This window comes from Callithrix jacchus, chromosome 5, assembly GCF_049354715.1.
Source record: "Callithrix jacchus isolate 240 chromosome 5, calJac240_pri, whole genome shotgun sequence".
Taxonomy (NCBI): domain Eukaryota; kingdom Metazoa; phylum Chordata; class Mammalia; order Primates; family Cebidae; genus Callithrix; species Callithrix jacchus.
Genome location: NC_133506.1, coordinates 164,482,766 through 164,507,363, shown reverse-complemented (window position 1 = coordinate 164,507,363; position 24,598 = coordinate 164,482,766). Strand labels below are relative to the sequence as shown.

General features: G+C 45.8%; 1 protein-coding gene across 1 annotated transcript in view; it reads right to left on the bottom strand.

Annotated features, from left to right (window-relative positions):
- Positions 1-21,289: 21,289 nt before the first annotated feature.
- The window catches only part of GTF2F2 (general transcription factor IIF subunit 2), a 157,285-nt gene continuing 153,976 nt past the window's right edge, over positions 21,290-24,598 (bottom strand). The window contains exon 8 of the mRNA XM_002749026.7: positions 21,290-21,813. Within this exon, the coding sequence (XP_002749072.1) occupies positions 21,694-21,813 (120 nt within the window). The 3' untranslated portion in view covers positions 21,290-21,693. The remainder of the gene's footprint in view (positions 21,814-24,598) is intronic.

The window sequence follows — 24,598 nt, the reverse complement described above, 5'->3', positions numbered from 1 at the left end:
GCTCCTCAGGGATGTTCACAGCAGAGGTCCAAGGGGTTAGTAATCTCCACTGTTTACAGAAACTTGGCTCCTCAGGGATGTTCACAGCAGAGGTCCAAGGGGTTAGTAATCTCCACTGTTTACAGAAACTTGGCTCCTCAGGGATGTTCACAGCAGAGGTCCAAGGGGTTAGTAATCTCCACTGTTTACAGAAACTTGGCTCCTCAGGGATGTTCACAGCAGAGGTCCAAGGGGTTAGTAATCTCCACTGTTTACAGAAACTTGGCTCCTCAGGGATGTTCACAGCAGAGGTCCAAGGGGTTAGTAGTCTCCACTGTTTACAGAAACTTCACTCCTCAGGGATGTTCACAGCAGAGGTCCAAGGGGTTAGTAATCTCCACTGTTTACAGAAACTTCACTCCTCAGGGATGTTCACAGCAGAGGTCCAAGGGGTTAGTAATCTCCACTGTTTACAGAAACTTCACTCCTCAGGGATGTTCACAGCAGAGGTCCAAGGGGTTAGTAATCTCCACTGTTTACAGAAACTTGGCTCCTCAGGGATGTTCACAGCAGAGGTCCAAGGGGTTAGTAATCTCCACTGTTTACAGAAACTTCACTCCTCAGGGATGTTCACAGCAGAGGTCCAAGGGGTTAGTAATCTCCACTGTTTACAGAAACTTGGCTCCTCAGGGATGTTCACAGCAGAGGTCCAAGGGGTTAGTAATCTCCACTGTTTACAGAAACTTCACTCCTCAGGGATGTTCACAGCAGAGGTCCAAGGGGTTAGTAATCTCCACTGTTTACAGAAACTTGGCTCCTCAGGGATGTTCACAGCAGAGGTCCAAGGGGTTAGTAATCTCCACTGTTTACAGAAACTTGGCTCCTCAGGGATGTTCACAGCAGAGGTCCAAGGGGTTAGTAATCTCCACTGTTTACAGAAACTTCACTCCTCAGGGATGTTCACAGCAGAGGTCCAAGGGGTTAGTAATCTCCACTGTTTACAGAAACTTGGCTCCTCAGGGATGTTCACAGCAGAGGTCCAAGAGGTTAGTAATCTCCACTGTTTACAGAAACTTCACTCCTCAGGGATGTTCACAGCAGAGGTCCAAGGGGTTAGTAATCTCCACTGTTTACAGAAACTTGGCTCCTCAGGGATGTTCACAGCAGAGGTCCAAGGGGTTAGTAATCTCCACTGTTTACAGAAACTTGGCTCCTCAGGGATGTTCACAGCAGAGGTCCAAGGGGTTAGTAATCTCCACTGTTTACAGAAACTTGGCTCCTCAGGGATGTTCACAGCAGAGGTCCAAGGGGTTAGTAATCTCCACTGTTTACAGAAACTTCACTCCTCAGGGATGTTCACAGCAGAGGTCCAAGGGGTTAGTAATCTCCACTGTTTACAGAAACTTGGCTCCTCAGGGATGTTCACAGCAGACCTGCAAACACCTTTGCTCCTAAAGCTTGAGTAGAATCAGGATAGACCCGTGGCCTAAACACGCCAAGACTGAGACTGTCTGGTGATGCTGGCCCCTTCCTCAGGGCCTCCTAAAATGGGCGTGGCCATACAGGCACAGGGATCTATCGGCAGAGGTGTTCCGTGCTGCCCTGTTATAAAGTGAAGAACAGAACAAAACTCAAGTCTGGAAACAGCCTAAATGTGTATTAGGAGAACATAAATCCTGTGATGGCTGCTAACAACGGTAGGGCTGGCCAGGTGCAGTGGCTCATTCTTGTAATCCAGCACTTTGGGGGTGGATCGTTTGAGGTCAGAAGTTTGAGACCAGCCTGACCAACATGGTGAAACCCCATCTCTACTAAAAATAAAAAAAATATATTAGCAGGGCATGGTGGCACGTGCCTGTAATCCCAGTGACTGGGGAGGCTAAGGTGGGAGGATCACCTGAGCCCAGGAGGCGGAGGCTGCAGTGAGCTGAGATTGTGTCACTGCACTCCAGCCTGGGACACAGAGTGAGGAGGCCTTGCCTCCAAAAAAACCAATAAAATAAATAACAACATCATCATCACCAAGAACCAACATGTTTGATGGTTTCTGTTTACTGCCAATCTCACTCTTCTGGCCCCTCTCCCCAGTTTCAAGAACTCTTGTCGTCTCCATTGCTGACTAAGTCCAGACCTCTAGTCCCATGTCTTCAACTTTAGTGACTGGACTTCAGTTTAAACTCGTGTGTCCATATGGAAACCATCAGTGCTTCCCTGCATCAGTCCACTGGAAATAGACAATCATTTCATGTGGGATCTTTCTTCTCTCCCACATATGCATTATTAACTCTGGCCACTTCTTCCTTCACAACCTCTTCGTTCTACCCTTCCTGTCTATTTCCACCCTAGTTCACAACACTGTTACAAGCGTATTCATTTAGCAAGCATTTATCAAGCGTCTCTTGTGTGCCAATCGCTGTGTTACCTACAGGGGACAGACACTAATTCCAAGCTCTACCTCGGCAGGAGGAGCTCACAGTTTAATGGCCCTCCCCACGGGGCAGCTCAGTGTCTCCCCTCCATGTTCCCGCCCCTGCGCCTCTGCTGACCTGCAAGGACAGGCCCGAGTCTCTAGGCAGTGCCACTATTTCATAATTCTCACATTTCCCCATAACCTGTTACTCTAGTGCCATTTCCTAAAGAAGAAAATTTAAAATATCCACAAGAAAAATTCTCATGAGTCTCCTTCCTACAGAGCATGTTTGCTAGCAGACTGACACCACGGAGGAGGCAGGGCTGCTGAAGCAGGGAGGATGCTGAGACTGGAGAAAGACCGCGTAGGAGACATGCTGTCACCAGGCCCGCAAGTCCTCTAAGCTCAGTGCTCGCATCAAATCAGTGAGAATGGCTGGGCACAGTGGCTCACACTGCAATCCCAGCACTTTGGGAGGCTGAGGCTGGAGTTTGATCACTTGAGGTCAGGAATTTGAAACCAACCTGGCTGACATGGTGAAACCCCATCTCCACTAAAAATACGAAATTTAGCCAGGTGTGGTAGCAGGTGCCTGGAATCCCAGCTACTCTGGAGGCGGGGACAAGAGAATTGCTTGAACCCAGCAGGCAGAGGTTGCAGGGAGCTGAGATTGTGTCACTGCACTCCAGCCTGGGTGACAGAAGGCGATTCCGTCTCAAAAAAAAAAAAAGTCAGTCTCAAGATGTGCTGTTCTGGAAGCATAAGCTCAGTTCCTACTGACAAGCCTTCATTAAGTTATAATGTAATAGAATCAATAGTCGACAAATGGGCCTATATACTACGTCTTTGCACTATCTGTCCCTGATAATAAGGTCCATGGGGCAGATTTCTTCTATTTTTTGCTTAGGCCAGTCTGAGTTTCCATCATTTGCAACTCGAGGGACCCACACTAATAAAAGTAAGTAACAACAGGTTTGCCCTTACAATATCTATGTACAGTTGGTACTTTGGCTGTACGCTTTATAAGGAAGAAACAAAACTCAGAGACAGAAGCTGTTCCCAAACAGCTGACATTTGAGCCAGTTTTCTTGCTCCAAAGCCTATGCCCTTTTTCTTAGAAGTCCTTTCATCTGCATAGGAAGTTTTAAGTAATCTCAATTTTTTTTCTGAGAATAGATGTGGTTCACATTGTTTATACATGATAAACAGAAGTAGAGTGATTAGAACTAGTTATGTTTTCATTAAATTATTTCTAGTCTCTCTTTTTTAAGATCATTTTTAATTTCTTTCAAACCACTGACATTGGGCCCTGAAAAAGACAATAATTTTGTGAGAAAAATTATCAGGGCCTACTTCCCTTTACACAGTCAAAAACCTTACAGTAACCACTAAATATCAGCCCAGCCATCCATTCTTCCCTCTCCCCCAAATCTAAGGGAGGAGCTGTTGCTTCGCCCATTATCAAGTCTCCCTGAAGCCAAGTGAAGGGACAGTGTCAGCTGTCAGAAAAACAAAATTAGTCCCCTGCAGATGTGACTGACACAGTTTCTACATTCCTTTTGCCAGATCCCAGAGAAAGATGCTTAGGAAGACAGCGCCCAGCTGACCCCGCTGCTTGCTCTCAACTGCATGTAATGCTAATTGTCACCATCCAAGCTCCTGGGGTCAGTCAGTGACTTCAGCTCACCCGCTGCGATTGTATTCGGCCCAATTTAAATTGATTTGGCAACAGTCTGCATGTGCTGTGGCATCAACCACCCTCTGCAAGCCCAAAAGTAGATCCTGTGTAGGTGGAGCCTCCACTTTGGAAAATAACAGAGTTGTGCACTCATTTCAGCTGAGGAAGGAAGGCAGCAAATAGTTGTTTTCAAAATAAGGTTTATTCATTATTTAAAAAAAAAAATGATACAGGGCAAGACCCTGACTCAAAAATAAAAAAAGGGAATACATTCTCATATCAAGCTTGTTCGAGCTCTGACTAACCAACCGTTACTGGGGGAATGTTTGTGTCCCCTTTCAAATCATGCTGAAATCCCCATCCCCAAGGTGACGGCATCAGGAGGTGGGGATTTGGGAGGTGATTCATCGTAAGGGTGGAGCCCTCAGGAAGAGGATTACTGCCTTATAAAAAGGACCCCAGACAGCTCTCTCGTCCTCTTTCCAAGTAGACACCATGAAAAGGCAGTGTGTGACCCAGAAGGGGACCTTCACCAGCACTGACTGCCAGCCTCTGGAACTGGGAGACAAATTTGTTTATCAACTGCTCAGTCTATGGCATTTTGTAAAAGCAGCTCAAATGGGCTGAGACAGCAGCTGCTGCACCGAAACGAACATGTGCCGGATTTCTCATTATCCTACAAAGTGAGGAGCTGCCAGTTCAGAGGCTTCTCCTTGTGTGTCACAAATACTAAGGCACAACACCAGTGAGAACCCTGAGCACGATCTACCTTTATTTGGTTGCCAGTATGCACCCTAAGGCACACCTGACAGTGACTGAGGTGCCTGCCTTCCCGGGAGCCCCACGAAGAGGCACTTGCTCCGGCTACTCCCAGTGCTGTTACAGCCTCAGAAGTCAGACCACGAAGGGCAAGGAAGTCAGAGCAGACACTGTAAGAGAAGGAACCAGGGGACCTCCATTTCCAACCCATTAGGTGGTTTCTTTTTTCCTTTTGCGATGAAATCTCGCTCTGTCGCCCAGACTGGAGGGCAGCACGGTGTAAACATTTTATCTGTCTGTACAGTGGGGTAGAAACAGCTGCTAAATTATTTGAAATGCTAAAAGCGCTTTATCAGTGCACATTAGCAACACTTAAGTACTAATATCTTGTCTCATACCTTTTTTTTTTTCCTGAGACGGAGTTTTCTCCTGCTGCCTGGCTGGAGTGCAATGGCATGATCTCAGCTCACCAAAACCTTCGCCTCCTGGGTTCAAGCGATTCTCATGCTTCAGCCTCAAGAGTAGCTGAGATTATAGGCATGCACCACCATGCCCAGCTAATTTTGTATTTTTAGTATAGACGGGGTTTCTCCAGGTTGGTCAGGCTGGTCTTGAACTCCCGACCTCAGCCTCCCAAAGTGCTGGCATTACAGGGGTAAGCCACTGCGCCTGGCCTGGGATCATATTTTTAAACTGTTGCTAATAGTGTAAAATGGTGGATTCCGGTTGCCTTCACTGCAGCTGATTTCTTCTCCTGTTAGGCATCCAATAGCTAAGACATTTATATGGCCGTATTTGTGCATAAACACACACTCCTTTATTCTTCTGTAGGTTGAAGAATAAAGTTCTTTTAGCTTTACACAGGAATCAGGAATTGCAAAACTGGAAGGGCCTTTCCCTCATAATTGTCACCGTTATCTTGACATTCACTGATGAACCTTTTTTTCAGGGGTCTCTTTAGTTGTGGAAGTCAGACCTAGGCACAGGTTCTCACCCGAGGGGAGTACGATGGAACCTCAGGGCTCGTATTCTTAGAAGAGCATTCCAGAGTAGCTGACTCCGTACAAGGATACCATGGTCTTTTTCTGGAGTGCCCAGCTAGACAAGAACCCTTCCTTGGGAATCAGCCAGCCCCACAACAACAGCTCCTACGGGCTGTGAACACACATATGCCCTCCTGCTTTTCTCTCTAGCCCCGCTGACCTGACTCAAAACGGGGAGCAATCAGATTGGTCTGGGAAATCTGGAAATGGTACTTAGAATGAGTCAGCCTGCTATGGGAAGCCAAGCCGAGAAATCATGTAAAATTGGAGCCAGAGGTGGCACCATATCAAGACAAAGCACAGTGCACGCCAAGTTATGGGAGAACTTGAACTGTGCAGACCCAGGGAAGCCCATCTGCAGAGAGCAGGATGCCGCAGAGAGAGGCAGGCCACCAGCAAAGACCCTGTGTTCCGAGAAAGGGAGGGCCAGTCTCAGTGAGGACTGTGCCTCCTACCTTTGAGCCACCTGGAATGGACTTTTTACACTTGGGTGTTGTTTAAGACAGGGTCTCACTCAGCCACCTAGGTTAGAGTTCTGTGGTGCAATCTCAGCTCCCTGCAACCTCCACCTCCTGGGTTCAAGCAGTTCTCGTGCCTCAGCCTCGCGAGTAACTGGAATTATAGGCACGCCACTACACCCAGCTGATTTTTTGTATTTTTAGTAGAGATGGCATTTCCCCATGTTGGCCAGACTGGTAACTCCCGGCCTCAAGTGATCCACCATGCCTGGCTGGACTTTTTTAGAGTCATGGTCTTGCTCTGTCAGCCAGGATAGAGTACAGTGCAATCACAGTTCACTGTAATCTCCAACTCCTGGGCTCAAGCGATCCTTCCACCTCAGCCTCCAGAGTAGCTGGGACTACAGGTGTGTGCCACCACACCCAGCTAGTTTTTTACTTCTTTTGTAGAGACAGGGTCTCACTATATCGCCCAGGCTGGTCTTGAACTCCTGCGGTCAAGTGATTCTCCTGCTTCAGCATCCCAAAAATGCTGGGATTATAGGCATGAGGCACCGTGCCCAGCCACGAATAAGCTCTTTCTTACAACTAACAGGGCCATGCGTAGGAGGGAAGGATCAAGTGATAGAGATAAGCATTTTTGGGTGCATGCAGGAGTGTACGTAGAAGCAGGTGGGACCACAGCAGGGGGTAGGTGAGACTGCTGTGAAGCCGTGTAAGGAATGGTCTTTTCTGACAACCCACACACTGACCGGTCCTGCCTCCTGTCCACAGCGGGATGTCTGTGGTGACTCAGTTGTAGCTGAGCCTCTGCGGTGCCCAGGGCCTCTGGGTGAGAAGGACCATACAGGTAGCAAACCCCTCCCCAGCTTAGGCTGACGGAGGCTGACAGAATCTTCAAACCATAGCCACATTAAAGATCATTTCCACAAATCTCCTGCCCAGTACAAAGATATCAGCCTCACCTCAACCACTTTCCCCAATCCAGGACAAGTTCCTCCATCCCCAGTTACGGATGACAGCAGCGGTCTACAAACACTCAGCAAAAATAAACATCACGTGTGATGGTGAGCTTGCAACCCCAGCTCCAACTTCCTGGCTTCTCTAGTACACGCGATGCCCCAGTCTGGATGGACACATTCAGTTTTTTTTTTCATGTGGTAATCAACCAGTTGAGCCACATGGAAAATATTTTTTCTTTTAATTATTTTGGTTGGTTGGTTGTTTTGAGCTGGAGTTTCACTCGTTACCCAGGCTGGAATGCAATGGCGTGATTCCGGCTCACCTCAACCTCCGCCTCCTGGGTTCAAGCAATTCTCCTGCCTCAGCCTCCTGAGTAGCTGGGATTACAGTCATGCACCACCACGCCCAGCTAATTTTTGTATTTTTAGTAGAGACGGAGTTTCACCATGTTGACCAGCATGGTCTCAAGCTCTTGACCTCGTGATCCACCCGCCTCGGCCTCCCAAAGTGCTGGGATTATAGGCGTGAGCCACCGCGCCCGGCCCTTTTCTGTTAATTAAAATAATACTGTTTTTCTTTTCTGTCCTTTCCCAATTGATAACTTGGTATCCATGTGCAACATCAGTTAAAATACAGCTTGAGACGTGAACATGCCCAGGTGCTTCAATTTATTCAGCTTGCAGGCTAAGGTTTGTGGAGCTTGGGATGAATCTTTGTGTGGGTGGGTAACAGAATGTGATCAAAGCTGAGTGTTTCACGTTGTTAAGGTTTCACGTGTGATGCTGCCTGAAGGTGATTAAGAGTCGTATTTTCCAAGCAGACAGGAAGCGTGGTGAGTAATAAGGATTCACTACCTCCATGAGCTGTGCTTGAACGGAAAGGCCTCTAGCAGCTGTTGGTGCTGCTGTTTTCCAAGCACAAGACCCTGAGCCGACGTGGCTGACCCAGGCCACGAGTGCTGCATGGGAAGGGAAATTGGGCACCCACCCTCCTTTCAGATCCATGACTCCATCAGATATAAGAAAGGAGACGCTGTGGGGCTAATAATTTAGCAAAAGCTTTGGCTCAAGCTGACCTGAATTCCAGCCTTCATTTTTTCATAGTCGCACCATGGCATGGTCAAGAACTTAACCTTGGTTTTCTCTGCTTTTAAAACAGTGTATCTCTTACCTTCCCTCCTTCAGTAGGAAACAGTTACTCAAAACTGCTTTCTCAAACATTTGGTGAACCATCGAAGCAGAAATGGCTTCTCCTTCCTCAGTGACACTCACTGCCCAAGTTGACCACAGGCATACATGTGCCTCACTCCATGCATGAGTGGATCTTCTTCCAGTGGACTTAATTCACAGCCTCCCTCACTGTACAGACCAGGCACTTTCTTCCATTGCGAGAGGGAACTTACCTCTGCTGATCCAGGCAGAATCTGCAAGGCTTCCAACATTGTAAGCGACCCCAACCTGCTTCTCTCCCTGCTTTCCCTGACTGGAGCCACCTGCAGACTCCTGGGTTGTGGAGGACACAGCAAAGCGTGAAATTCAATAAATTTCTGTCCAATCACATCTATCCTCTTCTCCCACCTTTAGTCCTCTAGGGAAACGGTTCCTCCTTCATCAGAATTTCAGGTGTGTTCGAACCCAAAAGCCCAATGGGGGTACAAACAGAGCATTATGTATTTCTTGGAGTGGCCTTTAGTTGACTTTATAAAAGGCATGCTTGACTGGGGGCAGTGGCTCATGCCTGTAATCCCAGCATTTTGGGAGGCTGAGGTGGGTGGATCACGAGGTCAGGAGTTTGAGACCAGCCTGACCAACATGGTGAAATTCTGTCTCTACTAAAAATACAAAAAAAAAAAAAAAAAAATTAGCCGGGCGTGGTTGCAGAGGCCTATCTACCGAGGAGACTGAGGCAGGAGAATCCCTTGAACCTGGGAGGTGGAAGTTGCAGTGAGCCGAGATCAAGCTACTGCACTCTAGCCTGGGCAACAGAGCAAGACTCCGTCCCCCTGCTCCCCCACAAAAAGGCATGCTCTTCTTCTGGGCTTGATTTTCATATACAGATGAAAGTACCCAGATCATTAACAGATGTATTCTCACTGTAACAATACACGTATAAGGAAAACGCCCGTCTTGCTTCGTGTTCTAGTCTCCTCTTCAGAGGTGGCACTGTTGTGAGTCTGCTATGCTTTCTGTTTCCTGTGTGTTTGTACATATACAAGCTCATGTAGCAACAGATATTGTTTTCTTTTTATTAATTTAAAGGGGGGGCTGTCTACACTTTAACAAGTGAAACTTTCCATGTCAGATACACGGATGCGCCTTTTTAACTGCTGCAGACATTCCATGACACAGATGAGTCATCGTTCATTTAACCTTTCCCTGTTCATCTACATTCATTTCCAGTTTCCCTTCTATTTAATTTTCTAGAGTCAGTTTTATTACTGAGATACACTTTTGTGAAAGAAAATGAAGTCCCGAGGACTGTGTTCGCACCTGCTGAAGGGCAGACCAAGGACTGTTCCAGTAGACCTGGGTAAACACCGCAGCCTTCACCATCCTTCAGCTGGGAATACCCTCGTCAACGAACCAATCAGAACAGGATTTCTGCCCAGCCAATGAACTGCCTCTGCAAACAGCGTTTTGTGGAAACTCCCTATAAATGTCCTCTACTGAGCTTGCCTTAGGGGCTACGACTCAGGACTGCCTTGCTTCAGTGTACACAAATTGCAAATCTTTATTTCCCAAATAAATGCATTTCCCTCCCCTCCTTTTTTCTTTTTATGAGACAGAGTCTCCGTCACCCAGGCTGGACTGCAGTGATGCCATCTTGGCTCACTGCAGCCTCTGCCTCCTGTGTTCAAGTGATTCTCCTGCCTCAATCTCCCAAGTAGCTGACATTACATGTACGTGTCCCCACACCCAGTTAATTTTTGTGTTTTTAGTAGAGACGGGGTTTCGCCATGTTGGCCAGGCTGGTCTCAAACTCCTGACCTCGGTGATCCTCCCACCTTGGTCTCCCAAAGTGCTGGGATTATAGATGTGAGCCACCACATCTGGGTACTTTCTTAGTTAACACTTTTGTGCAGTAAAAGTCACAATGTGAAAGTTTTAACACATGCAGTGTCTTGTAGCTGCCACCACAATCAGGTTTTCCTTTACCTGCAAAGTGTCCTTGTCTTTCTTTGTAGTAAACCTCAGGCAAATACCGTCCTGTGTTTTCATCCCTCTGGTTTTGCCTTTTCCAGAATGCCATACACATGGAAGGACACGGACACCGTACATACCACTAAGACTCTGGCTTCTTCAAACCTAGCAGAATGCATTGGAGACTGAACCCAGTTATTGCATAGGTCCTTCATTTTCACTGGTGAGTAGTATTCCATTACATGACTATACCACAGTTTGTTTTATCTAGTTACAAGCTGGTGGACATTTGGGTGGTTTCCAGTTTTTGGTGATTAGAATTAAAGCTGCTATAAACTAGACATGGTGGCTCACTCCTATAATCCCAGCACAGGCAGGTGGATCACCTGAGGTCAGGAGTTCAAGACCAGCCTGGCCAACATGGCAAGATCCTGTCTCTACTAAAAATGCAAAATTAGCTTAGAGTGGTGGTGCATGTCTGTAATCCCAGCACCTCGGGAGGCAATTCTGGAGAATAACTTGAACCTGGGAGGTGGAAGTTGCAGTGAGCTGAGATTGTGCCATTGCACTCCAGCCTGGGCGACAAGAGCGAAACTCCGTATTAAAAAAAAAAAAAATTAAAGCTGCTATAAATCCTTCTGCACAGGCTTTTGTGTGCACATATGTCTTCATTTCTCCTGGGTAAACTCCTAGAAGTGGAATGCTGGGTTGTATATGGTAGTTTGTTTAAATTTACAAGAAACTGCCAAATCGTTTTCCAAAGAACCTGTATCCGTTTGCATTCCGCTTGCTCTGCATGCTCATTAGCACTTGACACTGTCGGGTTTCTAAAGTTTTAGCTATTCTGGCTGGGCGTGCCCGTACTGTACATGCCAATCCATGTACAAGACATTCTATTACGGGCTCATGCCTGTAATCCCAGCACTTTGGGAGGCCAAGATGGGTGGATCACCTGAGGCCAGAGGTTCGAGATCAGCCTGGCCAGAAGAGAAAAAAAAAAAAAAATCCATCTCTACTAAAAATACAAAAGTCAGTTGGGTGTGGTGGTGTACACCCGTAATCCCAGCTACTCAGGAGGCTGGGGCAGGAGAATCACTTGAACCCAGGAGACAGAAGTTGCAGTGAGCCAAGATTGTGTCACTGCACTCCAGCCTGGGTGACAGAGCAATACTCCATCTCAAAAACAAAACAAAATGAAACAAATCCCCCCTTCCCCCCCAAAATGAAGGTTTAGCTATTTTGGTAAGTATGCAGCATTCTCTTGTACTTTTTTAAGTTGGTGCAAAAGCAGTCTTGTAGTTTTAATTTGCATTTCTCTCAGCTTTTCATGTGCTTATTGTTCATCTGTACCTTCTCGATGAAATGTATGTGCACATTTATTGTTCATTTTATTTATTTACTTTGAGAAGGAGTCTTGCTCTGTCGGCAGGCTGGAGTGCAATGGCGCGATCTTGGCTCACTGCAACCTCTGCCTCCTAGGTTCAAGCGATTCTCCGGCCTCAGCCTCCCAAGTAGCTGTGACTACAGACATGTGCCACCATGCCCAGCTAATTTTTGTATTTTTAGTAGAGATGGGGTTTCACCATGTTGGCCAGGATGATCTCGATCTCCTGACCACCTGATCCGCCTGCCTCGGCCTCTCAAAGTGCTGGGATTACAGGTGTGAGCCACCATGCCCCGCCTTGCTCATTTTGTTTTAAATTTTTATAATTTTTCTTTTTTCTACCTGGCCTGGATATTATTCCCTGTTTTAAAAGGAAACTGTTGTATTATTTTATTATGAAAGTTTTAAGAGATCGTTACACGGCCTGGACACAAATCCTTTACACGCTTCACGAGTGCGATCTCCTTTACATGAAGCCTCCCTTTAGCGCCATGGTGAGAGAACATTACTTCTCAGGTGCTAACTGCCAGTTTCATGCCACAGTCGTGTCTCTTCGAGGTCAAATCTGACAAATCTTGTCTGAACATATTTCTGAGAGTGCTCACAACTGTTTCGGCTGCGTTCCTGGGGTAGGGGTGGCAGTAACTGGTAGTCCAGAGGGGAAGCTGGGGCAGCAGGCAGGCATCAAGGAGGGACTTGGGTCATAGCTCATTTGCTAACCTGCTACCATTCAATCATTTGTGCCTTTTCAAAAGCCCATCTTTTCTATGTCCACTAGTAACAGACATTCCTCAACAGTGTATCAGAGAATTCTGACATGGTTAGGTTCCCCCTTTCCCACTGTGTCTACCGTGTCTTGAACCCGTGTCCACTCCCACAGGGCGCGCACTAGGCTGTGATACCTCTGGGAAGACGACTACTCCAGTTTTCAGCTGCAAGTGGGAAGTCAGGCCCACTCCCGTTGGTGACTAGTCATCTCTACCTGAGGAAAAAGAGAAGGAGACTCTCCATTGTGGCCTCGGCTCTTAGCTAGGTTCTCTAGTCCAGCTAGAAGTTACTGGGCCTCTACCAAGACAGTGAATCATTTGACCGCATTTAGCTCCTGCTCCTTATTTATCGTTATTGGTTACAGCTTGCAGTGATGGAGAGTAAGTGACTGGGACCTCAAACCTCTAACAATAATTCTCTCAGGTTGTTTTGGACGGCTACTCTAATTAGACCACATTAAAGATTTTTTTTTTTTTTTTGAGACAGAATTTCGCTCGTTACGCAGGCTGGAGTGCAATGGCGCGATCTCGGCTCACCGCGACCTCCGCCTCCTGGGTTCAGGCAATTCTGCCTCAGCTTCCCAAGTAGCTGGGATTACAGGCGCGTGCCACCACGCCCAGCTAATTTTTGTATTTTTAGTAGAGACGGGGTTTCACCTTGTTGACCAGGATGGTCTCGATCTCTTGACCTCGTGATCCACCCGCCTCAGCCTCCCAAAGTGCTGGGATTTACAGGCTTCAGCCACCGCACCCTGCCCTAAAGAAATGTTTTCAGGGATGAATCAAAAGGAAAAAAACTACTGCAAATAAAGGAGTGTTTGAGTTGTTGGCATCAGTTTGTACCTGTGTGCACAGGTGAAGGAGCCAAGCGCTGCCTAACTCCTCACCCATTCCACCTGGGCCCAGGGTGAGACGACCTGTTTCCAGGTTGCTCTATCAGACTGAGAATGCACTCAGCTTGTCTAGTCACAATCCTTTACAATCTGCTGTGTCTGCAAGTACACTGACAGTGTGTGCAGCTCTCATTCAAACCACCGTGAGCGCTTAGGCTGCCCGAATTCTCTTGCACCTGCTCTTTCCGCATTTCCTGCTCTTCGACTGACTCCTTTAAAACACAGTTCAGATCCCAACTGCTAAGAAGCTCTCCTGACTCCCCAAAAATGTAACCGTTGTTTCACTCTCTGCACTGCCCCATATTTTATATAACAGCTAACCCTGACAAAGTACTTTTTATGTGCCATGCAGTGTTCCATATATGAGCATTAAATCGACACATAATCTTCATCACAATTCTATGAGGTGCACTTTTTTTTTGCCACCCCCCCACCCTCCGCTGAAGTAGATGCTCTTAACATTCCTATTTCACAGACAAGGAAACAGGCACAGAGGGTAGGCAACTTACTCAAAGTCACAGGCTTTGAATCCAGGTAGCTCTTGAAAACATTCTCCCTGTAGCCTTCTGACTTCTTGATGTTAAATGTAAAAATAATAATAAAAACAAACAAACAAAACACATTCTCCCACCGGGCGCACTGGCTCACGCCTGCTGTAATCCCAGCACTTTGAGAGGCTGAGGGGGTGAATCCTGAGGTCAGGAGATTGAGACCATCCTGGCTACCAAGGTGAAACCCCGTCTCTACTAAAAATACAAAAATTAGCTGAGTGTGGTAGCATGCGCCTGTAGTACCAGCTACTTGGGAGGCTGAGGCAGGAGAATTACTTGAACCCGGGAATCGGAGGTTGCAATGAGCCAAATCATGTCACTGCACTCCAGCCTGGGAGACAGAGTGAGACTCCATCTCAAAAAAATGAAATAAATAAATAAACAAAACGAAACAAAACAAAAAAAATTCTCCAGGCCAGATGCAGTGGCTCACGCCTGTAATCCCAGCACTTTGGGGGGCTGAGGCGGATGGATCACCTGAGGTCAGGAGTTCGAGACTGGCCAACATAGTGAAATCCCATCTCTACTAAAAATACAAAAATTAGGGCCAGGCGAGGTGGCTCACACCTGTAGTCCCAGCATTTTGGGAGGCCGAGGCAGGCACATTGCAAGGTCAAGAGATTGAGACCGTCCTGGCCAACATATGAAACCACATCTCAACCGAAAATACAAAAATAGTTGGGCCTGGTGGTGAGCACCTGTAGTCCCAGCTATTTGGAGGCTGAGGCAGGAGAATCATTTGAACCCAGGAGGTGGAAGTTGCAGTGAGCCGAGATCGCACCACTGCACTCTAGCCTGGCGACAGAGGGAGACTCTGTTTCAAAACAACAAAAAAAATTAGCTGGGTGTGGTGGCAGGCACCCATAATCCCGGCTACTCAGGAAGCTGAGGCAGGAGAATCACTTGATCACAGGAGGTGGAGGCTGCAGTGAGCCAAGATCGCGCCACTGCACTCCAGCCTGGGTGACAGTGTATGACTCTGCCTCAAACAAAACAACACAATTCCCTCATGTATCTGTACTGCTGCACCTAAGACACTATGACACTCTTCATTTGCTTCCCAGTCTTCTTCAACACCACAGCTCCCTAAATGAAGGACCTGTCTTATTTGTTCATCTCTGTATCCCTGTTACCTGGGGGGTCTCAAGTAATAGGGATGGACTTCCTTTGTGCTCACTGGGTCATGGCAAAGACCCCCAGCTGTGACCACCCGAGCTAGCAATTTTCTCACGAGCCTAGCACTGAAAAGTCCTTGGATGGAAATAAGTCAAATACACTGGCCATTTGTAGTCATTAAAGGGAAATATCTCCCCATTTGAATCTACAGCAAAAAAGGAACATCATTCCAAAATAAGAAACCCTACAAACTAAATAAATACTGGAAACCCAGTTTCTAAAGGCAAAGCAACTGAGGCAGAATTTAGAAGCAATTATTTGTGATTCAGGAAAGGTAACTCCTGAGACTTTGCCCCCAGTATTTAGTGAGGAGTCACTGAACCTAGGCAAGTGAATGATAGCTGTGAGCAGCGAGGAGTGGAGGACCCGTTATCTAGCACACAGTGGCCAGGAGCCTGCGTTCCAGAGTGCCATTCTGGGATCTGACCTGGCTGTGCCCTCGGCTAGACCTGGGGCAGGTTCTACTGCGTATCCTACTGTATGACCCAGGGCAGGTTCTTAAACCTCATAGTGCCTCTGACTCACATCGTTTGAACACGGATAACAGGAGAACCCAGATTACAGGGTGGCTGGGAGGAATAAATGAGCCATATGAGTCAAATGCTTAGCATGGTGCTGGGCACGCAGTAAGGATACAAGAAACATGAGCTATTATTCGTCCCGCTTATTTAGCAGAACAGGCAGAGAACTGGTGGTATGTAAGGTCCATTATCACAAATACGTGTCACCTCTTCCTCTGGTGCTTGGCACACAGTGGGCAGCAATGGTTTTTCACTGAATAAATAAATGGTGAAGTGGTTGACAGGCTTTTGTTCAAGGAAATACACTGGAACAGTAATCAGAAGTAAAGCTTAAATGTCAAGAGGCCCAGCCCAGTAAGCTCTTAATTCAGCTTTCCGTGGAGATCACTGTATTACAGACATCCACTATGTTTTCATAATAATCAGTCTGAGGCATTATATAAATCCTTTTGTGCCTTAAGAATTATGGATGATTAAATTATATTCAATGAAGTTTTAAAGTTAAGTTACCTCATTCAAATGCTCGAAACACTGGCAATCCATGAAGGGCACAAGTGGCAACAGTGAATTACCTGGAGTATTCTCAGGTACAGCAACACTCTTCAGCCCCTGTACCTACCTGGTATTGCTACCCGTCCACAGCTACATTTCCCGCTAGACTATGAATGCTTATGTCTAGTGCTTTTGTATCTCCAGTGCCTGAGATATAGTCATGCTTAGTAAATACTTACCAAACAGCCATTGTGTTTCATGACCAAATCAGATTACAGTTTTTAGTCCAGAAACATACTTTCAATTCTATAACACAGTAAAAGAAACTTATAACCTTGAGATCACTTAAATATAAGTTTCAACACTTAAAAATATGGTCCACAAGAAAACCATTCTTGAAAGCCCTAACATTTTAGACTACATGGCTTAACAGAATCCAGTTCAACTGAAAGCTAATGCATCTGAAAACGCCTTCTCCTTCCCCACCCCATCTCACCACCAAACCAAGAAAACTTACACAATTTCTAACACAATCAGATAAAAGCCCCTGCTTTTCTTTTAATTAGTAAAGGCTTATACTGCTGGTCTATCTGCCAGATGGCTCATCACACTATTATATTCTGTATGGTGGTGCCCTGCTCCAAGGAAAGGAGGGTAGGAAGAAAAAAGGATGAGAAATGTTAAGAAAAGTGAGGTTAAAAGTGACCTCTGGGCTGGCGCGGTGGCTCATGCCCGTAATCCCAGCACTTTGGGAGGCCTAGGTGGGCGGATCACGAGGTCAGGAGTTTGAGACCAGCTGGTCAACATGGTGAAACCCAGTCTCTACTAAAGATACAAAAAATTAGCTGGGCGTGGTAGCACATGCCTGTAATCCCAGCTACTCAGGAAGCTGAGGCAGGAGAACTGCTTGAACCCGGGAGGTGGAGGTTGCAGTGAGCCGAGATCATGCCACTGCACTCCATCCTGGGCAACAGGGCAAGACTCCCTCTCAAAAAAAAAAAGTGACCTCTTGTTCTCCCTCTTACACATCATAAACATAACATTAGGCTGGGTATGGTGGCTCATGCCTGTAATCGTAGCACTCTGGGAGGATAATAATCCCATGCTCTGGTGGGAGAATCGGTTGAGCCCAGGAGTTCGAGACCAACCTGGCTAACATAGTGAGACCCCATCTCTATAAACAACGTTTTAACAAAAGTAGCCAGGGATGGCAGTGCATGCCTGTAGTCCCAACCACCCGGGAGGCTGAGATGATAGGATGCTTTGAGGCTGCAGTGAGACAGGATTGTGCCACTGTGCTCCAGCCTGCATGACACAGCAAGACGCCATCTCTTTAAAAAGAAAATGATATTAGGCTCAGGAACTTTCTCTGGACTTATGTCAGAGAAATGATCACGGGCTCATGCCTATAATCCCGGCACTGTGGGAGGCTGAGGCAGGCAGATCAGCCGAGGTTAGGAGTTCAGCCAACATGGTGAAACGCTGTCTCTTCTAAACAGACAAAAATTAGTCGGGTGTGGTGGTGGGCACCTGTAATTCCAGCTATTTGGGAGGCCAAGGCAGGAGAATTGCTTGAACTCAGGAGATGGAGGCTGCAGTGAGCCGAGATTGCATCCCTGCACTCTAGCCTGGGTGACAAGAGCAAAAGGCGGTCTCAGAAAATAAAAAAATAAAAAGGGAGAGAGATCAAACAATAAAAGAGAGCCAGCTTATCATCTCTGGACTCTCTCACAAATGCTGGGGAAAATGGTGTGTGGTAAGAAAGGTTGTCTGCAGCAAGCATGTCTGGGCAGCTCCCCTTCCCGACACACTGCCCTGGGAGCCTCAATCATACCGTCCACTCTCTACAACGTACTTAAGTGTCACAGGGATCACATTTTTAGCAAAAGGATCTTGACTTTAAAGGTGGAAGTTTAGTCTTCATCCCGTGCATAGGAGGAGTCTGGGTGTCAGGATTCAAGGAGGGGTGCCAAAGACAACTCCCATTCCTTCACAGCTTTGCTGGGGTCAGCTCCATTTTCTTGGTTCGGAGGTGAGATGGGGTCAGGAGAGAAGAACTCTGTGAAGGTACACTCTGAGTTTGGCCACGGCTACAATTCCTCCAAAGAAGGACCAGTACTCACGATGGTATGCTAGGCAGGAAATGGTTCCATAAAATGGACACTGCTCACCACTCAGCACTGTTTGGGAGGATTAAATATTATTTTACACACTTAGCATACTGTTAGGCTCATAGAGCTTGGTAAGTGTTTACTGTTATTTCACTGATACGTACCAACAATGATGAAAAGAAGCTTCCAAAACAATTTGCTCGCAGACCATTAGAAACAGCTGCACTTGTGCAAAAATCCGTAGGAGTTGCCCAAGATACAAAAGAGCGAAATCTGTTCTCTTTTTAAAGATCTATCTTTTCTTTTCTTTTTTTTTTTTAAAGACAGGGTTTCACCATGTTGGTCAGGCTGGTCACCGACCTCAGGTGATCCGCGTGCTTGGATTATAGGCGTCAGCCACCACGCCCGGCCAAGATCTATCATTTTTATTATTTATTTGAGATGGAGTTTTGCTCTGTCACCCAGGCTGGAGTGCAGTAGTGCCATCTCGGCTCATTGCAACCTCCACCTCCCAGATTCAAGTGATTCTACTGCCTCAGCCTCCTGAGTAGCTAGGATTACAGGCACGCACCACCATGCCTAGCTGATTTTTATATTTTTAGTAGAGATGGGGTTTCACCATGTTGGCCAGGCCGGTCTTGAACTCCTGACCTCAGGTGATCTGCCTGCCCAGCAACTATAATCTTATTACATTCTGTCAGTTAAAGCATCCCCTGAGTATTAAATATGGCCTTCTGTCTTCTTATGATGTGACATCTTTCCAGAGGTGTTCGTCTCCTTTATCTGTCTTCCTCTCACTCTCATAGTTTATAAGGGTTTAGGATACCTACTTTTTGATCTTTGTCAAAAGGCTGTTTGTTAGAGTAACAGCCCTGAAATAGAAGAATAAGGGAACCTGGGTGGAAGGGAAAAATCTCCTTCATGGCCAGCAGCCATATTTTAATATTAAATAAGAAAGCAATTTAGGCCAGGTGTGGTGGCTCACAACTGTAATCTCAGCACTTTGGGAGGCTGAGGCAGGTGGATCACTTAAGGTCAGGAGTTCGAGACCAGTCTGGCCAACATGGTGAAACCCCGTCTCTACTAAAAATACAAAAATTAGCTGAGTGTGGTCGTGTGCACCTATAATCCCAGCTGCTTGGGAGTCTGAGACAGGAGAATCACCTGAACCTGGGAGGTGGAGGTGGCAGTGAGCTGAGATCATGCCACTGCACTCCAGCCTGGGCAACAAAGAGAGACTCTGTCTCAAAGGAAAAAAAAAAGGCAATTAAAAACAAATCAGAAACAGTACCAGTCTAGCACCTAGATTACTTACCCTACTGAAGAGACAAGGGTTAAGAGACCCAGGCTGATGCAATCAGGTGTCTGAAAGAAGCTAAATAAACCAGTTACAAAAAGCCAAGCTTCAAGTAAGATACAGCTCTGCCCTGGAGTCTCTTCTGGCACAGCCATCTCATTCAATCTGGCAGGCACTGTCACAAAAACAAAAGACCTCAGCAAAGGAGACACAAGTCTGTTTCAGGGCAGTACCACATATATGAAAAACAAGGTTTGGGGAAAGACACATGCTGCGAACAAACACGTGGCAGGTACCCAGAATTCTCAGTTGCATATAGATTCATCAGACCCTTATCCACGGGCTTCCTGACCCTGAGGTTCCAGTCATCAGGCACCAGAAGGTGACGGGCAGACCACATTTGGTTCCTATACATAAGACAGGTTGGGGTGGGATGGGAATGAGAACACCCTCCTTACTCAGAATTTTACTTTACAGCATGTACATAAGTGCTGTTAACAATCTCAGAATTCTAATGTTTTGCTGCTAAAAGCAAATCATATAAAAGTTGTTTTTCTTAATGGATAGGTATTTCCTTGCTTTGTTTTAATTATGTAACATTTTCTTCAATTTTTAGCACTTGCTACTTATTTTGATTGTTTTTCCCTCATTTTTTCCCCCTGCAAACACTATGGCAACTTGGGCACTTGCTACCTCTTGGTTGGAAGCATCCAGAAGCAGCTGACAAAAAAACAGCTTTTCCCTGTGCTTAGTTTACTAAAGCTTCTTTTTTTGTCTAGTGGTCTTGATGGTATGAGTTTGGATTGCCTAATACATAATGTGTTGTGCTAGAAAAAACTTCTAACATATACACGTATTGTTTTCATTTAAAAATTAATTAAAGAAAAAAGAAACAATTAAATGACCCAGGAATTGGAACCAGCCTTTTCTGTCTCAGCTATACCCCTGTGCCCCTCTTATCTGCTGATATCATTTGCCATGTGATGGTCAATACATGTCTGCTGGGTGAGTAGTGAAATTCTGGGGGCAAACCAGTTTTGAGAAGCTTATAATCTGACTGGGGTAGACATATCTTGAAACTATGGAAAGATATTTAATTTCTAATTTTCTTTTTTTTTTTTTGAAATGGACTCTCACTCTGTCACCCCGGCTGGAGTGCAATGGCGTAATCTTGGCTCACTGCAACCTCTGCCTCCCAGATTCAAGTGATCCTACTGCCTCAGCCTCCTGAGTAACTGGGATTACAGGAGCCCACCACTATACTTGGCTGGTTTTTGTATTTTTAGCAGGGATGGGGTTTCACCATGCTAGCCAGGCTGGTCTCAAACTCCTGACCTCAGGTGATCTGCCCTCCTCGGCCTCCCAAAGTGCTGGGATTACAGGCATGAGCCAGCCTAATTTCTAATTTTCTTAAAAGCAAATAAAAGAAACATCAACTGACCACGATTCTGCATATTTCTCATTTCAGTATCACTACGGTAAAACAGGCTAATCATGAAAACTGCCATTTCACTACAAGCTTACATGCTCTCCTTTTATTAACACTGAGTACGAACACGAAACACGACCACCTGTTTACAAGAAAAACACCGCGTCGTTCTTTGACAATTTTTAAGTAAGGAACTTTGGCTTTTTATTCCTTCTATGAGTTTCTACAGCTGACTGCCTTTTTCTTTTTTGCTATACAATCCTCCTTGGATCTGCATTACCTCAGCTCCTCAAAGATAACAGGAAGGTTAGAGAGCCCTCATTTAAAAAACATTTCCTAACTGTACATGTTTAAAAGCTAATACTTAAGAAAAACCCTCTTAATCCTCTAACCCCTATTCCCATTGTGAATAATCTGGTTTAATACAAGTGAAGTCTATAAATAAATTTGTTCTTTCTTCTCAAAACAAAACAAAATAAAAGAAACCAGTTAAGAAACTTTACAAGAATTACAGGTTTAAAAAATTTACTGAGAGAAATGAAAGTAGGGTCGTCGCTTCACCCCTGTTAACATACGGTGTTCAAGCGCCTTTTGCTCAGCATACTGCTAGTGGTCTCACTGGCATGCAGGCCGGGAGGCACCTCAGTCACTCTTTTCTTCTCCTTGATAGTGTCTGTACTCTGGCTTCAGCTCCCACGTGTTTTTGTGGATCCCTTTTACATTCTGAACTCCAATTTCTTTTAAGATTTCCTTCAGGTACACCTAAAGCAGAAACAAAAAAACCCTAATAAATGAGATTATAAAGGCAGCAAACAAAACTTAAAATAAGATGCTATGCCAAAGCACGTATGCAAGTCATAAAAACTATGCTCCCAGCTACTCGGGAGGCTGAGGCAGGAGAACTGCTTGAATCTGGGAGGCGGAGGTTGCAGTGAGCCGAGATCGCGCCACTGCACTGCAGCCTGGTGCCTGGAGACAGAGCGAGACTCTATCTCAAAAAAAAAAATGCTCCTAAAAGCTCAGCAAGATTGATCTATAAGTAAACTGCCTTTTGATTCCACATGTGTGATATGATCACTGCACTAACTATATAATCATTTGCATTAAAGGGGATAAAAGTCCTGAATGCCAATGACTTAAAAGCTAAAACAAACACAAAAAACATTAGCTGAAACACATGAAAATATTACTGGTCCTCACTCAGTGTGACACAGTACACCAAGTGTAATCTGCCGTTGAGCTCAGCAGCCTCAAGGACTCAGTTTACAGTCAGATTGAAACCAGCAGTTTCAGGGAGCAACAGCATACATAAAAAATGACTAACATTTCTGAGAATATTCTATCAAGCAGGCATACGACAGGTATTCAGAAACCTCAGTTCTAAGGTGAGTTCTCAAATTTGTTATTAGGCCACTTATTTTTTGTCATTTGTATTTACTGCTATTTGTACTTTAGCCAAGCTTGCCACACAGAGAAGGGAACAAGAAGTGATAATCAGGTTGGGCACGGTGGCTCATGCCTGTGATCCCAGCACTTTGGGAGGCCGAGGTGGGCGGATCACCTGAGGTCAGGAGTTTGAGACCAGCCTGGCCAACATGGTGAAACCCTGTCTCCACTACTAGGGAGGCTGAGGCAGGAGAATCGCTTGAATCCAGGATGCAGAGGGTGCAGTCAGCCAGACTGCACTCCAGCCTGGGCAACAAGAACCAAACTCTATTTCAACAACGACAACAAAGAAGGGATAGTAAGACATCTTCAAAAACTATCGGGGATGCAGCTTTGTGTTTTACTTCTACAAAGAAAAGAATCTGTATGATGGTGTTTTAGGTCCCTAAAAATTCAACAAACATTTACTAAATGATTAATGCAGTCATGGAAATAATGGCTATGTTAAGTGTAATATGAAACTCCACCTTTGCTTGCCAATGCTCAAGGCCAAAAAGCATTCCACAATAAGCTGCCCAATACAAAGTACAGATTTCCTTCTTAGAGAAGGAAGGAAAGTTAATTATTTTGTGTGCGTCTGCTTCAAAGAACCAGCTGCAGTATGGTGATGACTCATCCCATTGATGAAAGATAACTTTTCTTATTGATTGAAACGAGGCATTAATAAGAACAACGGCTGAGAAGCTCTTGCCTGGATATCTCAGGAGTTTTCTTCTCTTCTGCAGTGATGCTAGACGACCTGTATCAGAACCTTGTGGGAAGCCAGTTAAATAAGACACATGTTGGGTCTACCGAATCAAAGTCTTTGGGGCTAGGCCCAGGAACCTGCATTTTAACAAGTGCCTAGGTGACTCATGTGACTACATACTGCATCTGGTTTACGGTTCTTCCAGCTCTGAAACTCTAGGATCTTTGAGTCCTTAGTGTGTTTTCATTCTCAGGGCCTCATCACTGCTGGAGATGAGGTGTCACCAACATAATGTGACACCACTTTACAGTGACTGACATAACGCTCTAGAGTTCACAGTGTCCTTTTGGTCAGGGGTAGACTGTCACCTAGAAAGTACTGGAAGTCAGGGGTAGACTGTCACCTAGAAAGTACTGGAAGTCAGGGGTAGACTGTCACCTAGAAAGTACTGGAAGTCAGGGGTAGACTGTCACCTAGAAACACAAAAGCTGGCTAGTACTGGAACTACACAGAGGTTGAGGTTCATTCAGGATGGCTTAGCTCGCTGTTGGGCAGCCTTCCCATTCCATCAGCCGGCCCCAGCAGGTGGCAGCAATGGACCAAAGGAGCCCTGGGTTCCCCTGAGGCTTGCCTGCCTCCCACACCTGCGGTTGGCTTCACTAGCAGACCCGTGTGAATGAGTAAGCATAAAGGCTTGAAACATCCAGGTAATATAAAATGCAAGTCTGCCACCGGCAACAGCAGTTTTTCAAATTACATTTAAAAAACAGGACACTATTCATAAACGATTTTCTAATTGAGCAGGGTTTACAAATGGAAAATGATCGGTTGGAGACAAATGATTCTCTGTTTAGGTGCCAAGAAGGACATCTTTGTAAAATTCCAAAGAATGTTTTATTGTGAGACTGGCTAAGACGGTGCCGCACAACCAGCCACACACTGTGGATGCACAGGGTCAAAAGCGAAAAGCCACCTCCAGGAGCACTGTGGTAGCCCCACAGAGAAGACCTCTCCTGACTTCAAGTCTCGAGGGCCCATTTATAATCTAGGCCCAGAAAATGAAAAGCCTAAAAAGGGTTAAACACAGAATACTGAGAACGTATTAAGAGTACAAATTCAGTTGCTCTCATGTTCACGCTCATTCTGGTAAACTGGTAGAATATAAGGAATTATTTTTATACAAGAAGGTGTCATTCTTTTTTCCGTGTAACAGTAAAAATGGAATGAGATAATCCTGGTCTGTCAATTTTTCAAGCAACAAAATGCAATCACGGTCACAATCTACTGTGACTAGGGGGTAGGGGACACACAAACTTCCTGATTTGTAGGATGTTCTAAACTGCAATCTAAGACCTTTTTCTTTTTTTTGAGACAGCGTTTTGCTGTTATTGCCCAGGGGGGAGTGCAGTGGTG